Consider the following 18,884-nt stretch of genomic DNA (forward strand, 5'->3'; position numbering starts at 1 on the left):
TAATAGGGACCACGATGATAAACTAATGACGACAATGTAATATGAAATGCAATACAAAATGTCCAGTCCTAAGGTTTGAAAATTGAATCCCTAACAGATTTTTCTTGCTCAATTTAATAAACTAAATAAATCCAAAAACTCGAATTTTGTTTTATATTAATTCTACATATGCACCTAAGAAATTGGAACTCCTTTGATGTAAACTTCAACCATAAAAGCCTTGATCAGTTAGCTTGTGCTTTCATATGATTTGACCCGTGTTTAAGTCTTGCGAACAAAACAAGAAAAAAAAAAATATCTGATTCTATTTATCAATTTGTTGGAAAAATACATATGATATTTAATTTCTCATTCTATTAATTCATGTCATTTAATTTCTTGTGAAATTGAAACAAATGCTGCTAAAAATTTATTAAATAAAAAAGGTAGGTGTATGTCATAAAAAAGAATATCATGATGCCCAGAGGAGAAGGAAGTTAATACTCTTGCAATAAATCAACGGAAGATTTCCCATGACTGAATTTTCCATTCTAACATATACTAAAGTAAAATGACTAAAATGCCCATGATATTGAACCAAGACGAAAAGCTTCAGAAGCGATACTAGCCATTGAAGAATTCTAAATTTGACTGTAAATCTAAAGCTAATTGAAGTATATCCTTATAATCAAGCTAGAAGGAGCCTAGAATTGAAAATTATAAGCCCCGTATTTTCTTTTCAATTTAAATATTTATATATGACTAGAACTATTTAATAATATTTGTTCGCAAATCTTAACCAGCCAAATCATGAAGAAGTTGTGCTCCCATCAAATTCCTATACGGCAAGTTCTGTCCTTGATCGCCTTCCAAAAGAGAAGAATACTGAACTTCTGTTTGACAATCTTCGATATGATGATCACGATGGTAAAATAGAGAACCTTGAGAAGTAGGTGGGAAAGCTAAACTCACACCACCACCACCACCACGATCACCATCACCTCCGGCATCACCATCATGTTGTTGCAACCCTAAAGTCAAAGAAACCCCTCCACCACTGCCACCACCACCTCCACCTCCACCGATGTTCTGATGACTGTTGTAAGACGAAAAGTCAAGCTCCACTGCACCAAATGAATTTGTCACCCTAGGAAAAGAGTGGTGAAAGTCATGATCTATGGCTTTTGGTCGGTGGTGATCCATCTTTTCAGGGTGGTTGATGATGGAAGAAAGACACTCGGAATCTATTCTAACAAGCTCATCAGCAGTCGGTTTTTGGTCCATTTGTGGGTTTTGATTAAACCCATCGGAGGTTCCTTCCATGGTTTCTTGATTTGTTCTTGTTTCTTCCATGTACATCTCCTCTACCATGGGCTTCCACAGTCTCACTCGTGCATTAATAAACCAATTTGATACCTACACATGAAAATCAAAAGTTATGAGCAAAGGCTTTAGCTGGTTCTAGTTTGTAGTGCTATCATGCATGCATTACGATTTATGTTTGATATATAATTAAATAATATTACACTTATTAGTGTAGTATTGCCATCAATGATGTATCATTTAAACGTCAGGTTTTATCCAATGAAATGTTTAAAATATATAACAATTATCGTCAATTTAGTTGTATATATAATAATAAGAAATCATCTGGACATATATACCTGACTTCTAGAGAGACCGGTTTGTCGTGCAAGAATGTGTTTATCAACATCATTAGGATACCTGAAATGTTTACATGAAATTAGAATTAATATAGAAAGGCGTTGTAAGAAATTTAACATAATTAATCCTCGATGCATGGTTGAATGAGATGGAACGATGTGGAATGCTAAAAAAAAAAAAAAAACCATAAGGGCTACCAAGTTGACATTTGTTGACATTCAGTTAAAAAAAAAACTATTTATTTTTAGTTTAACTTTTTGAATTTTTTAGAGCTCAACATATTGTATAAATTAAAATAACAATTATGTATAAAAAATATAATACTTATATGATAATATATTCAAATTGGTAGAGTTTAATCTAATATAAATGCCCTTAATTGCTATATATTGTTTTATTTTTCACCGGAATAATCGAAAAATAACATAGAAAAAATTGTGTGGATCATGAGGGTTGATGAAGATGCATATGAGTACATGAATTCATGGGACCTATACGAAAGTTGTAATAGGAATCAAATCCACAAAAAAATATAATAGGAAGGTCCCAAAAGAAAAGATAAAATTAAATAATTTATGGTGGGGAGAGATAATATATATGACAAAATAAATATAGGAATCCAAATGAGGTAGATGAAAACAACAAAAATACCAAATTGTCTTTCCAAAACTTATGATTAATTGATGGCAAAATCATATTTCTTTAGCACTTTCTTCGTACGATTTCTATAAAAAAAAGATATAATAAACGAATTGTGCTACATGAAAATATATATAATAGGTATATTAATTTGAAGGATTTATAATTAATTAATTGCTTACGGATGAAGAAAATGCTCAAATAGCCACGCACGAAGAACAGAAACCGATCGCTCAGGCAATCCTCGTTGAGGCCTCCACGGATGGCTATCCATCATGGTCATTTGTTGAAAAGCTCTTTGTTGCCTTAGGGTTTGATCAAGAACCCTAAGTCTTGGAGTCTCACCTCTACTCGACCCAGGGGCAGAAACGTCTTTTTCTCCCATTGACATCTTCATCGTCTTGATCTGACTCACAATCCCATCTCTCAAACACCTAAAATGCCTTGACATTGCCTTTGAAGCCAAGGATGAGTAAACCTTTGCAGCACCATTACCAGCCACTGCTTCAAATGATGATACAACTGCTTTCATTTGATCACAGTAATGCTTGTATCTTCTATCAACCTAATTTAATTTAATGAATAAAAACAAAATCAAGATCAGATATTTTTCATTAATTAATATTAAAAATAAACAAGGTGAGGAATAATTAATATATAAAATCAGTGAACAAGAATGGAGGTTTCTTGAATTAAATGAAGCATCCAACTTGTCATCATATGAACATTTGTGGGAAGGTTCTCAGTCACTTAAATGGTTCAAGATCAATTTCTTTTATTAAAAGACATCAAATTCTTCAACTAAAAAAGGGAATCTTTAATTTTTGAAAAAGAAAAAAATAAGAAAGAAAGATACTTTACAACAATATAATCGAAACAATTTCGAAGTATATTTAAAGCATGAAATTTATAATCTAAATATGTCACAGTAAAAATTTGAAAAAACTAAAAATTGAAAGAAATTATACCTCTTCTAGCATTTGGAGAAGCTTCGTTTTTCTTTTTTGCAATTCCATAAGTTCAATAGAAGATAAAGATTTGGTTTTTGAAGAACTAGCATTATTCAAGTTATCATGTGTATCTTGCCACTGATTTGATGTTGTGTCTACACCTTTCGCTTTTGGTGAATGATCGCTTTGCTTTGATCCAAGATTACAGAACTCGTTGAGAAGCTCTTGTGCTGCAACCAGGTATCGCGAAGTTCTTAAGTTGTACTGCGCAGTACTTTGATAGTGGTTATAGTGAGAACCGCCGCCGCCACCACCACCGTCAATATCACCATCGCCGCCACTACTGTTAATGATGTTTCCAGGTCTTCCCAAAAACCCATCTTGAGTCATCATGTCTTGATGATGTTGGTCATGATCCATACTCATGGATTTTCCAAAATACCCCTGGTGGTGATGATGCTCATAATGATGTTCTTGTGGTCTTACAAGCTCAAATGGTTGTATTCCTATGGTGGGAGGGTTAGCTGAAGAGAGAGAAAGAGAGAGACCTTGACTTGGCCTTTCATTCGGTGCACAAGGAAACACACATCTTTGCAGAGACGACTCATCAAAATGATAGAAATCTGAATCAGTGATCGGTTTGGAAGAAGGAGGAGAAGAAGGGTCTTTCCAGAACATCGGTGAGTTGTGACTCACCGAGTTGTGTGACTCGTAGTTGAAGATCTCTAAAGGGCTTGTTTCAAAGGTAGTTGTAGCATTACGGTTGCTACATGAATTCATATGATGATGATCATCATCATCAGAGTAACAATTGTAATTATCTGTAGAGTCGTCGATCATAGTATTACTCCCTCTGATGATCTTCTCTTCTTCAGCCATTTCAGTTCATATGTGATGATGATGAAGATGTTATGATTATGGTGAAACTTAAAAAAAAGAGTGTTAAAAAGTCTATCTTGTCTCGATCTTTAATTATGAAGTTCTTCCTTTTGCAGCCACAAAATAACTCATCGAGATCTAAAAAGAACTTATCTTTCTGATGAAAAACATGTGCGAATTGAACAAGAACAAAAAGCAAATTTAAAAGCTTCACTTTTATGCCAAGCAAAAGTAGGGAAAAAAAGTTTCTAGAGAGAGAAAGCTTGATTAAAAATGGTGGTTTTGGCCATGGACAGTGGCGATGGTCGAGAAAACAGAACAGCAACTGTCAGAAAGGCGGTGCCATAAAACCAGACCTAGGAAAGGGGAAGCTTGGGTATATATATGTGATGAGATAACCTTTTAGCTCTATTGATGATGATGATGACGACTTTCATGGTTTTTCTTGTTCATCATATTACAAATATGCATATATGTTCTTTCTTTCTACAACGGCCTGGGGGTCAATGCACACAGATATAAATAAATCCAAAATAGACTTCTAGAAAATCAAGTCTTCATCCTATTTATTTCATTATAACCCCTAGTAAGAAAATGATTAAAGAAAGAACACCCAACATTTTTATCGTTTCAAAAGTAGCTATGCGTTCTTATAGGGTTTTTCTAACGATACCATACAATTTAGAGAATTTTGAAAAAATAGTCCTTAAGCTAACACCATATTGGTTTTTATGGATTAATTTCATTTTTCTTTTTTTTGTTAAAAAGAAAGTTTATTATAGTTTCAGCCCCTCTCCAAAATAAAACAATTATTATAGTTTTATATCCTTCTTTAATTTTATTATGAGAAGTAAAATATATTCATATCTTTTATTCCAAATTATCTACCTCCTTGTTGGATCAATACATATTTCAAAATCAAAAGAAGGAATTAAAAAAAATGTATTTCAAAATCAAAAGAAGGAATTAAAAAAAAATAATAATCAATGATATTCACATGTCATAATCTTATATGAGTCGAAAGATAAATATAAAGAAAATTTAATTTTTCTCTTGTTATTGACATAAGAAATGGTCCAAGCCACTAACCTACCCATATTCCCTATCTTCTTAGAAAAACAATTGGTAAATTCGACAACATATTTCCAACATACTTGTTTATGTAAATACCGACATACCTCACTTTTAAAACTTTCCAAAAAATTACGAACAACTAATTTTACCAAGGGAATATTGTAACACCAACTTTCAAGATTGGAACGGTCTAGGGCATAAAGAAGTTAAATACGTGGTTTTGAGGAAAATTATGTGTCATGACGTGGCCATAGGGAGGTCACGAAGTGACGTGTCAAAGATAAGAACATGTATCTGAAAACATGTCCTAACGTGACATGAGTATGGTCACGATATGACAATGGCTGAAGCCCAAGCCAATGATCTTTTTAAGGTTTCCTTTGTATTTAATCCTTTAATCTCGGATTTAGGGTTCCATTTCCAGCCTCCATTACCCTTTAGAATTGAAGTAAACCCTAATATCCTCATCTTCATTTGTTAGCTTATTATTGGTGTTTTGGTACTCTTGGAATAAAGAAGAAGGCCTTGTGGTGTAAAGAATCTCTTGGTAAGCTTGGAGTTTGTATTGGAGCCATTTCTTGATCATTGTAAGTGTTCAAGAACCAATCTTTATGTTGTTAGCTTCTAGATCTAGGTTGTGTCTCCCTTTTTCTTCATGTTGTGGAAGTTGAGATGGAAGGATTCCATAAAGTTGGCAATGTTATGGGTACATGAGGTCCCTTGGTGTAACATCCATAAAAATTCATGAAAATTTTAAAAAAAAAATTCAACATTCAAAAACCAATATTTATTACAAAATATTTTCAAATTAGTTTCATATCAGAGTATCCCAGAAATCAAAATTATAAAATGCGAGGAGGTACACAATCACGCCTTCGCCTTCCCGCAATCATCCGAAGTACCTTAAACAAAATCCAAGACTGTAAACCCGAAGCATAGTGAGTTTCCCCAATATACTAACGCCATACAAATCATAACTATATCATAGCAAGTAAATAACATGCATATAGAGTCTACAGTATGACTGCATTGCCCCTACCTGGCCTACAGTCTAAATGGCCCACTCTCAGAACCTTCAGCATGTCTGGTACGCCCACCCAGGCCTTCAGCCTGTCTGGACCATTCTCTAGGCCTGCGACCTAACTGATATGCCCTAATGGGTCTGTAGTCTACCCGGTCCGCCTTGGGTTTATTAGAAAGCACAAAGCAAGTCCGCCCCAATCAAACCCCACATACATAATCAACATATAATATCATAAGCTAGCTAAGCATGTACAAACAGTCAGACCGATCTAACAGATCACTAATCATAGCATTATCCTATATACCAGGATACCGAATTAATAGGCCACTAACATATCATCCTATATACAAGGAAACCGACCTAACATGTCACTAAGCATATCATCATGCAATAACCAGGATAACAATCCAATAAGGGTCGACATTGGTGCCTTCGACCCTATTAGTATAGTGAGTACAGCTTACCTCACACTACTGAAGTCCCGCGGGCAAAACGTTAGCTGTCAGATGACAGACTTCCGAACTGTCAACATCAAACAACACCCAATTAAAAATTGGGTTCGAATACATAACCACAAGTCCATGCTTGGGGTAAAATACTACTTTACCCCCAATCTAGCTTGATTCAAGCCCAAGGCCCAAACTCACACCCCAAAGGCCCAAAAGTCAAACAATAGACCAAAGCCCAACATATGGCCCAATTTTCCAAATTGGGCCCAAACCACTTTATGGTCTTATCTTAAGGCCCAACCATTTATTTTAGTCCAAACACTTGGCATTTCGATGGTCCAATATTTCATAATTATCAAGGCCCAATTATGGCACATCTATGGCCCAATTTTCTAAACTGGTCCCAAACCACTCACATGGGGCTTACCCTAAGCCCATGCAAGTATTCTAGTCCATATACTTGTTCTTGGATGGCCCATCAATAGTCTAATCACCAAAGTCCAATAGAAAGGCCCAACTCAAGACCCAAGCAAAATTAGGGTTTTCACATAAAATGACGATTAGGATTAAGTGTTCTTACTTAACCCATTAAGTACATAATCCATTAAGTACATCACTCTACTAGGTCAAACATACAATATGGTTGGGATTAATTCATAATTCCAATCCAATGGTCCAAACATGCGGGTCCCGATAATTCCAAATTAACATATCCAAACGTTAGGGTTTTCTAAACCCTAATTAGGGTTTCCAACCCAATCGCGTTCTAATTAGTCCATTTGTTAAGTTTTTAGGTTAACTAATTGTTAATTAAGTCGGGCACCTCCCACTACCACCTCGGGTAGCGGTGGTCAAGGGCGGCTCACGGCAGCGGCAATAACAATACTAGCGGGTGGAACAGCCGCTGGAGCGGCAATGGACGACAGTGACCACGTCTTCAATATGGACAACACGTCGGCAGAAGAATAGAGGTGAGTGAGACAGAGAGAGAGATATAACCACGACTATAGCAGCCTCACAAAGTCGGTCTCCCGATCTCTACAACTAAATCACGTAAGAGTAGTGACCATTCGTCTTCGCCGACAGCTAGACAGCGACAGTAGCTTCCACGATGTCAAATTCTTCTCTGGTCGTCGACTTATGTGGCTCCCTTTCCCGGTTCTTGTCGGTCATCGTTGATGTCAGTGACAAGAGTTGTTTGATGGTGCTAGGTGGTCGGCGCCGATAGCGGCGGCTGGAGGTAGAGAAAGAGGTGGCAATTGATTCTTGATGTTAGGGTTAGGGTTACCGGGAGGGTCTCGGGTTATATACCCAAACCCCATCAAACTTCATTCCAAAATGGCACAATCGGTCCTTCCTTCTCCTCTTTCTTTCAAATTAACTCCATAATTTACCCTTCTAGCCCCAGCCTCTAAAACCCCTTTCATAACAAGCCCAATATTTTACAAAACAACTATTCCTCTACAAATTATTTACAACTAAAGTGCATATATTACCATTCAGCCCCTTGGCCTCCAAAATTATGACGTTTAACTCCCCGAAGCCAACACACCGCTAAATATTATGGATTTTAGGGCTACTATTATTTTATTAATCTTTATCTATTTATTTTATTTAATAAATGGGATGTTACACTTGAGGGTTGTGTTTGTTGGATCCGAATTTTGGCTAAGTTGTGAAGACATTCATGTGATTGAGATTCCACGTTTTCATCATTTTGACATAATATGAGATCAAGACAAGCATCAGAAATGCATGTCTATAAACCACTGATTTTAGAATGGTTTTGGAGTAAGAATGTTGTCCGGAGAGTTGGAATGGATGGCTTAAAAGATTAGGGTTGAATACATTAAGTTGTCTTATTTTGTTGTAGTCACAACATGACCATATGACAGTCTCGACGTGACGATGAGATTATCCTCGATTGTTTTGGACTGGCTCTGTCAATATATAAGGGCATAACTGATGGTTTTTATACAAAAGAACATCCTATGTGCTCATGCCAACCTTAAAGCTTGGATCTAGGTTTCTCTATTATACATGCAATTCATCCAAGACTCAAGAAGCCTAGATCTAGCATACATATTTCAAAATTATCATATATGAACAGATCTAGATGATTACATCTTCAAGAATATCTTGAATCTCTTCAATAATGCTTGAATATTCTTTCCTTGGAGCTTAGAGTCACAAATATCACTCCTCTAATGGCTTACAAGCACCACAAGCAAGAGGACGATATTGGAGAGAGGGGAGGAGCATCAAAAACGTCCTAGGTCTGCTAGAGAGCTCTTAGCCAGGTTTTTAGGAGCCCTAAGGGTCCTTTTATACTTGTGTGGGCTGCTAGGGTTTCAGGAGAAACCCTAATTCTCTGCTTAGGCCTTAAGTAACCCATGGAATCCCTCCTTAAAGGCCTTGGATGAATTCTAATGGGTTTCCTCATAGATTTCTTCCACTCCAACCTCTATGGACTCCATTAGCCCATTTAAGTAACTATTGTATAATTACAATATCAGTCCCCTTTATTTAATTAATCTCTTTTAGCCACCAAATTAATTCATAATTAATTTTTAACTAATGATTTCTCTTTTAGCCACCAAATTAATTCCCCTTTATTTAATTAATCTCTTTTAGCCACCAAATTAAGTATTGTATAATTACAATATAATTTCTCTTTTAATATATTATTCTCATAATATATTAATAAATTATAATAACCTCTTTCTTCATAAATCATCCTATATAGTTACTTTGGTGAAGGCATCCCAGAAGGACCATGCACAATCGGGTCAAATACTTACCAATTATAGTTACGGGCTTAGACACTAATCCAATAGTCTCCCACTTGGATAAGTCTAGTAACTATAAATGCAAGTTTTATCCGATTAGCAATCATAGCTCTCAAAGATGACGTCGAACTCTGATCTTATCAGTAACCTATCCTTTAGATAAGGAATCATATATTCCTCCATTCTAGATATCGTATAGACATGAGACATGGATTATAATCATTCTCTCAGTCTGTGTGTTGTTTCCCGATTTCCGATTTATGATGACTGACAACAAACTACAATTGAACACATCAACTTAGTTCCGACTTGGCCAAGCGCTTAGGGTGTCATTACTAATCATTGAGTGGCCCACATATATCGCTTTTATTATACTTTAGGTAAAAGGAACGAACAAACTTCGACTCAAATGATTGCTTGTACCTACTCATCGAATCATACACAACAATATACTTTATAACACCAAATTACTGGTGTGTTTACATATTATCAATTGGTAACCGACTTGCAGAATACAACTCACTCATCTCGGTTTCAAGAATATAAGATATTATCATCTAACCAATCACTCGTGATAAAATCCATGAAGTGATCCAAGTAAGTGTGGGTTTAATCCAATACCCTAATCTTATAGCAGCACTCATGAACTCTGCAGCAAACTTGTGCTATGTAAAACACTTTAGACAATCTACAGACAGATTCATGATAGTCTTCTTTCATACCTACTTCTAAAGTACGAGTGACTGTGGAGGGTTTGTATAATCTTATTATTCAGGAAGTCAAAACATGCAAAGTGAAACACAAGAATAATACTAATACTATATGGCCCCCACTTTTGAGTATAAATAAAACACTTTTATTTAATCACCATATTGATTACTTATTATTTTTTGTTTCGGGTAATCAACTAATAACACCCAAGGTATTACCCTATCTATGTTTTCTCTATTATACATGCAAATATGAATATTCCAAGGTATTACCCTATCTAGCATACAATCTTTTGATACTTGGGTAATATAACAAGTTAGAATACATACTTTGTTGATGTAGCTTGACTCCATGATGCTCGAGAGCCTAGTGCCCCAAGTGTAACACCTTAAATGGTTCACACAAACATCACCAACACATGGAATAACCATGAGAAGATGACCCTTCATGCTCAAATCGGCTAGCCCTCATATATGTATCACTAGTGCCAATTTCTTGAGCCAAAGGGGTCCTTATATAGTGTGCACATTAGGCTTACACCATGTAACCCATAGCTTTACCCATTCCTTATACTTCAAGGGTTTTAACCTCCATGGAGTATCCATGGGTCACCACATGGGTTAAACCCAACATAAGGAATCATGGATCATAAGCCCATATATATAAGAATGAATGATTTACACAATCAATCCCCATATATTTAATTAGTCTCTTTTGATCACTAAATGAAGTCCAAATTGATTCTTGATCAATACTAATTAAATAACATGATTTCATATTAATATATTACAACTTATAATATATTAATATGTCACAAATGTCTTCTTCTCACAAAAGGTCTATCCAAGTGTTCTGATGCCATGCGACCCAAATGGACCATGCCGGGTCGGGTCAAGTCTTACCAAGTATAGTGATGGACTTAGATACTAATCCAACAGTCTCCCACTTGGATAAGTCTAAAACTATTATTGATTATGACTTCAAGAACCAACTGGCAATTGTAGCTCTCAAAAGCCATTGTCGAACTCTGACCTTGTCGATGAACTTTGACCTTTGTCAATGACTTGTCCGTTAGATAAGGGATCATATATTCCTCTATTCTAGATATCATATGGATTGAGACATGAATTATAAATCACTCTCTATGTCCATTTGTTGTTTCCCAATTTCCGATTCATGATGACTGACTGATTGAATAGATCAAATCAGACCTGGCTTGGAAAAGCACTCACATGTATCATCATTAAATCATCAAGGGGCCCACAGATGTCGCTTTTATCTTGAAGGTAAAAGGAATAGATAAACTTCGACTCATATGGCTTGTTCTACTACTTGTTGAATCATACACAAAGGCACATTTTATAACATCGAGTTACCAATGTGTTTTCATGCAATCAATGTATAACCAACTTATCGTAACAACTCATATCTCTAGGTTTGAAGTATATTAGATATTAGCGTCTCATGATCACTCGTGATAAAATCTATGAAGTTATTCAAATGAGCACGGGTTGAATCCAATCCTTAGAACTTATGAGCACTCATGAGTGTTGTAGCACCACTTTGTCCAACATCTTAGACCTCTACAAGCCAACCCATGACAGTCTTGATTCATATCTACTTCGAACATATGACCGATTGTGGATGGTTTGAATAACTTAGTCAATCAGGAAGAACAACGTAGTTAATCTAGAAGTCAAAACAGGCAAAGTGAAACACAAGAATAATCGAATCCAATATGGTCTCAGAACTTATGAAGGTAAATAAAACATCTTTTATTTATCACCATATTGATTACACATTATTCATCTCATACTGTTTCAAACTATCAACTTTATACTTGAATTAAAAACACTAGTTGTCCCATGATCCAAGCATGTACACTACGTTTTTTCTAAACAATAGCTTTGCCATACACTAGTATGCACTCTATATGTATAAGCTCTTATACATACATACACACACACACACACACATATATATATATATATACATACATATATATATATATATATGTATACATATATATATATATATATATATATATATATATATATATATATTATTAACTTATAATATTATAAAGTATAAGGGTTGAATTTTAACTTTTAAAATTCTAAGGGCTTAACTTGGAACTAAAGTATTCATGGGGAAAACTTTACAAATTCCAAAACTTGAGAGCCGGATTTGAAACTATTCAAAACTCTTGGATTTTCATAACTTATGAGTTTAATTAAAGTTTTAAAACTTTTAATGAAGAGACTCTTGGACATCCATAACTTGAGGACCAGTTATGGAGCCATAAAAACAATTTATAAGAAAAAGACTCTTCATTTTTTTGTAACCTAAGGCATTTTTATGAGTTTTAAGATTCATAAATGTCACTTTTCATATAACTTGAAGACAAGTTACAAACCCACATTTTATGAACAATTTTTAGATTAATTTGGATTGAAAACAACTAAAACACAATTTTTTTCCATTAATCTAAACTAACTCATAAATCAAGGAAACATAAAACTTTTGGTAATCCATAATTCGAGGACAAATTATGGGCTACATTAAAATACATTTACATCAAGAATTAACTGACAAACACTTTTGTAAATAATTCCTATGATCTACCAAAACTCATAAGCATGAACAATCCATATCAACATTTTCAAGAATTAAAGCAACATAAATAAAACATGAAATTTTGATTTTAACCTTGAAATTGGTTTACTATAATCATTACCACTTAAAAAAAAGGTTTTATAAGTCCAAAACAGCTTAACGTAATGATTCTAAACCAATTCCAGCTTTAAAACTCGAAGATATGTTGTCAGGGAATCCAACTCGTCCAGTGCATGTACCAACTCGGTGAGTTGGATAAGTTTGTTCTTGGATTCGTCGAGTCCCTACATGGACTCGTTGAGTCCACAGTCCAGACAACACAAATCCTCGATTTGTCAGTAATTTAAGCAAGTATAACAAGAAAACAATCCTAGGCTCTGATGTTGGGTTTTAGCCATAAGAACTTTCCTATGTGCGCATGCAAAACCCTATTGCTTGGATCTAGGCTTTCTAATAAACATGCTTCCGAATCCAAGACTTCTAATGGCTAATTAGATTAAACAACAACATTAAAACAGATCTAGAATCATACCTTTGAGTTCCTTGTTGATCTTGTTGTCTTGGAGCTTCTAGAGTCACAATTGTCACTCCTCTAATGGCTTACAAACACCAATAGCAAGCAAGATGATTTAGGAGAGAGGAGAGGGGATGGAATTCGACCAGAGGTTCCTTGCTTTAGGTTCTGAAAGATTGTACACGAATTCCACACCCCAAGGGCCTATTTATACCTTTAGACTCCTTAAGGGTTTCACCCTAAACCCTAATTGGATAATCTTCACTTAAGGCTATCCAAATCCATTCCATAGATATCCTTATGGACTATTTTGAACTATCCTAAAGCTCTTAGAAACCGTCCAAAGTCAACCCTAATGGATTTACAGTCTAAAGCTTAACTATCAAACAATTGACAGTTTATACCCTCTTATTTAATTAATCTCTTTAAGTCACCAAATTAATACCAATTAATTTATGACTTATATTAATCAAATAGCTAAATATTATTCCTTATAATATTTACTCTCTCTTAACAAATCATCCTTCAAGTTGCTATGGTGAAGGCAACCCAAAAGGACCATGCACAACCGAATATAATCATCGGTAAAGGTCACATAGAAGCGGTTCCCATCCTTCGTGGTTGATCTAAAAGGTCCACATACATCGGTATGTATTAGGTCTAATAGTCCCTCACCCCTTTCACAAGTGCTCGTGAAGGGTGACTTAGTCATCTTTCCAAGCAAACAAGACTCGCATGTGTCATCTTCCCTAAGGTCGAATGACTCCAACACTCCATCCTTTTGGAGTTGGGCTATGCGTTTCTTGTTGACATGTCCAAGACGACAATGCCACAAGGATGCTTTATCCATACTAGTGGAAGAATCAATATTCAAAACATCATTTCCTAAGTTATCAACAATCATAACAGTTTCATATATTCCATTACATGGTATAGCTTCAAAGTAAAAGACACCATTTAGATAAGCCAAAATAGAACCATTCTCATTATTAAAAGAAAATCTAAAACCTTGTCTATATAAACCATGAAATGAAATGATGTTTCTAGCCATTTCTGGCGAATAGCAACAATTGTTCAAATCTAAAACTAAACTATTCTTAAGCACCAAAGAATACACTCCAATCTTGGTCACAGGCGACGATCTTCTGTTCCCCATGATTAGATTGATCCTTCCTTGCTCCACATCCCTACTTCTTCTTAGTCCCTGCACATTAGAACAAATGTGATAACCACAACCGGTGTCAAGAACCCAAGAAATAGCATGATTAGAATTGTTAGATTTGATTGCATATATACCTGCGAAAGATGGCTTGATCTTTCCTTCCTTGATGGCTTGCAGGTAGTCCGGGCAGCTTCGCTTCCAATGTCCTATCTTGTGGCAGTGGTGGCACTCTGCCTCCTTCGGGTTAGAGCAGGGCTTAGAGGGATCAACTTTTGTCCCACTAGAAGAGGAACCATCTCGGGCTTTCACCTTTCGATAGTTATTTGAAGAAGCTTTCCTCTTCTTTCCCTTCCCTTGACCAATAGCCAAGACAGGAGCAGCAGACGGATTGGGAGTTGGTGCAACAGACTTGTCCTTGAAATTGCTCTCAGCAACCCTCAAGAGACCTTGGAGCTTACTTAGAGTGACCTCCTCTTTGTTCATGTGGTAGGTCATCCTAAATTGATTATACATCGGAGGCAAAGAGTGAAGCACCATGTCGATCGCCAAGTCTTCGCCGAAGTCAACGTTTAACTTGCGAAGGCGGTCGACATACCTTTGCATCTTTTGCAAGTGCACGGTAAGAGATTCTCCATGACCCATCTTAGCGGAAATCATGTTGGTGAAGATCTCGTAACGCTCTTGTCTCGCGTTTTGGTGGTACCTCTCCAACAAGTCTTGATGCATCTCGTATGGATACATGTCCTCGTAGGACTTTTGGAATTCGGAGTTCATGGTGGCGATCATGATGCAATGTACTTTCGTTGCATCTCGCTCATGGGTTTCAAAGGCGGTGATTTCGGCGGGAGTAGCAATTTCGGGGTTGATTTTCTCGAGCTTCTCGTCGAGGACATACTCTTTATCCTCATAGCGAGCAATGGTGCGAATGTATCTTATCCATTCGCCAAAGTTCGTTCCATCGAAGGTGACCTTTTGGCAAAGGCTCATCAACGTGAAAGAACTAGCAGCAGCGTTGTTTGCGTTTGACATCTATAGAAAGGACAAAGATAGATTAGAACAAGAATCCCTAATTATCACCCAATAAGAAAAATTAGGGCTAGGATCCAACAATAACATTTACATAATAGAAAAGGGATGCCGTAATCTAACATGCAAATAAATTGAAGGTAAGTGAATGACGATTCACTAATTCTCCATCACAAACTTAAACTTTTAGTCCTAAGTGTTTTTGAGAATTCCTAGGTTCGGATGAGATTCATTGAACTATTCAATGGCATGTTTAAATCTCGATATGCCCCTCTTGTTTGTGACTGGGATGCCGAGGATCACAAAGCGGGTGTGAATTACCATGCAAATTTACATGGTGCCTTCATTGTTACGATCACCTATTCGATGTGCCGGTAAACCACACACGCTCCATCGAACTATGATAAACAATGAATCACCCTTTGCCACCTTCGCTCAGAACCAATTAGTGTGCCGGTAAACCACACACGCTCCACTAACATCTTAGCAAGGTGCAAAGTGTAATTTCATGGGATTGCATCAATTCACTTTTCCTAAAGTAACTAAGATTGGGAAATTTAAAAAAAATTTAGTTACTTCGTATTTCTTATCATACTTTTAATGAGAGGATGAGGTTGCCCTATCCTACCCGTTCGGCTAACGACCCTCCACCAATCAAGCAAGCGGTGGGTGTGAGTGTACACCCATTAAGCGCCATTTTATAGGCCGCAACCTTATACCCACTTTATAGATCGGCTTCGTGAATGAGGCCTACTAGCGGTAAGACTAGCATTTAGTTATACATATATATTATTCTAATAACATCATATAAGTATAGGGTTGTATTTTAAACTTTTCAAAATCTATGGTTTGAAATTTAAGTTGTCTAAATTAAAGCTTTTAATCACAAATTTTAAATTTCAAAACTATAGGGTAGGTTTTAAACATTTAAAAACATTGAGGATCAAATAACAAATAATTTCAATTAACAATTAATATCTTAATTATCTTTATTTGATTTATCTTTGATTTCTTTGAGGATAATTACCAAAAAATAATTAAAACAATTAATTAATTATCATATAAAGAAACTAAATATTTAATTAGTTGATAATTACCTTTAACTAGATCAAGATAACACTTATATTTATCAAAAAAACGGATTCATATTGATCTAATTAGTTTATGGAAAGTTTGGATAAGATAAACTCAAAGAAATCCCGAATTTGGCCCTTCCTGACGCTTGGACTCGCCGAGTGCACAAGGGGACTCGCCGAGTCAGGCCTACTCGACGAGTCCACCTTGGAACTCGACGAGTCAGTGACTCAAAACCCAAAAAATCGAATTTTGCAGGTTTGTTTCAGTTATTCAAGCAACAATTTAAAGAAAACCAATCTAGGCTCTGATACCACTGTTGGGTTTTAGCCATAAGAACTTTCCTATGTGCGCATGCAAAACCCTATTGCTTGGATCTAGGCTTTCTAATAAACATGCTACCGAATCCAAGACTTCTAATGGCTAATTAGATTAAACAACAACATTAAAACAGATCTAGAATCATACCTTTGAGTTCCTTGTTGATCTTGTTGTCTTGGAGCTTCTAGAGTCACAATTGTCACTCCTCTAATGGCTTACAAACACCAATAGCAAGCAAGATGATTTAGGAGAGAGGAGAGGGGATGGAATTCGACCAGAGGTTCCTTGCTTTAGGTTCTGAAAGATTGTACACGAATTCCACACCCCAAGGGCCTATTTATACCTTTAGACTCCTTAAGGGTTTCACCCTAAACCCTAATTGGATAATCTTCACTTAAGGCTATCCAAATCCATTCCATAGATATCCTTATGGACTATTTTGAACTATCCTAAAGCTCTTAGAAACCGTCCAAAGTCAACCCTAATGGATTTACAGTCTAAAGCTTAACTATCAAACAATTGACAGTTTATACCCTCTTATTTAATTAATCTCTTTAAGTCACCAAATTAATACCAATTAATTTATGACTTATATTAATCAAATAGCTAAATATTATTCCTTATAATATTTACTCTCTCTTAACAAATCATCCTTCAAGTTGCTATGGTGAAGGCAACCCAAAAGGACCATGCACAACCGAATATAGTTACAGCCTTAGACACTATTCCAACATCTGATACCACGAATGGGTTATGAGAATTCTAACACTCTTAAGTGTACATGCAACCCTAAATACCTTGGATCTATATTTTCTCTATTATACATGCAAATATGAATATTCCAAGGTATTACCATGTCTAGTATACAATCTTTTGCTACTTGGGTAATATAACAAGTTAGAATACATACTTGTTGATGTAGCTTGACTCCATGATGCTCGAGAGCCTAGTGCCCCAAGTGTGACACCTAAAATGGTTCACACAGCATCTCCAACACATGGAATAACCATGAGAAGAAGACACTTCATGCTCAAATCGTCTAGCCCTCATATATGTATCACTAGTGCCAATTTCTTGAGCCAAAGGGGTCCTTATATAATGTGGACATTAGGGTTACACCATGTAACACATGACTTTACCCATTCCTTATGCTCCATGGGTTTTAACCTCCATGGAGTATCCATGAGCCACCACATGGGTTAAACCCAACGTAAGGAATCATGGATCATAAGCCCACATATATAAGAATGAATGATTTACACAATCAATCCCCATATATTTAATTAGTCTCTTTTGATCACTAAATGAAGTCCAAATTGATTCTTGATCAATACTAATTAAATAACATGATTTCATATTAATATATTACAACTTATAATATATTAATATGTCACAAATGTCTTCTTCTCACAAAAGGTCTATCCAAGTTTTCCGATGCCATGCGACCCAAATGGACCATGTCGGGTCGGGTCAAGTCTTACCAAGTATAGTGATGGACTTAGACACGAATCCAACAGTCTCCCACTTGGATAAGTCTAAAACTATTATCGAGTATGACTTCAAGAACCAGCTGGAAATTGTAGCTCTCTCTAGCCGTACACTCCTCACCCTATATATATGAGACATGGGCCACCAGCAGCACACGTGTGTGGTCGTACACACAGGGTGTGCGGCCGCACACAACCACAAAATTACAAAAAAAAAAATCCTAGAAAACCAAAGTATAAAAAAAAAATTTGACCCATCAATTTCCCCTTTGGTTTATAGCTTTGTTTTCTAATTGGCCCAACAAACTCCCCCTAAAAAGTAGCTGGTTTTTCTTGTTAATCTTCATTGGGAGCTTGGCTTCAGGATCAATCATCAAATTTCTTCACAACATCAAGATGAACATATGAATCTTCAATAAATGACATCATCTTGAGCAGTTGGGATTTCTGCAGACTTTGACATTGAACGCACATTGGGTGAGGAGGCTTCTTGTAGAGATTCATGAAAGATGGCGCTTTCAGCAA

At 36.0% G+C, this 18,884-nt stretch overlaps 1 protein-coding gene across 1 annotated transcript; it reads right to left on the reverse strand.

Moving 5' to 3' along the window:
- Window positions 1–493: 493 nt before the first annotated feature.
- On the reverse strand, window positions 494–4,715 carry LOC145000779 (homeobox protein BEL1 homolog). The gene is made up of 4 exons (XM_078960056.1): window positions 3,252–4,715; window positions 2,466–2,848; window positions 1,644–1,704; window positions 494–1,395 (listed from the first exon to the last, which is right to left on the reverse strand). The coding sequence occupies exons 1-4, from the start codon at window positions 4,110–4,112 to the stop codon at window positions 775–777; spliced, it is 1,926 nt and encodes a 641-aa protein (XP_078816182.1). The 5' UTR covers window positions 4,113–4,715; the 3' UTR covers window positions 494–774.
- Window positions 4,716–18,884: the final 14,169 nt, after the last annotated feature.

The sequence above is a fragment of the Lactuca saligna genome, chromosome 6 (assembly GCF_052625555.1).
Source record: "Lactuca saligna cultivar CGN05327 chromosome 6, ASM5262555v1, whole genome shotgun sequence".
Lineage (NCBI taxonomy): Eukaryota > Viridiplantae > Streptophyta > Magnoliopsida > Asterales > Asteraceae > Lactuca > Lactuca saligna.

Bases quoted from the DNA above. Each gene is read 5' to 3' on its own strand.
- LOC145000779 (XM_078960056.1), bottom strand. From the start codon at position 4,112: ATGGCTGAAGAAGAGAAGATCATCAGAGGGAGTAATACTATGATCGAC. The intron at 1,705-2,465 runs GTAAGCAATTAA...TAAACATTTCAG, and splicing joins TTTGAGCATTTTCTTCATCC to GTATCCTAATGATGTTGATA. The intron at 1,396-1,643 runs GTATATATGTCC...TTTCATGTGTAG, and splicing joins CCGGTCTCTCTAGAAGTCAG to GTATCAAATTGGTTTATTAA.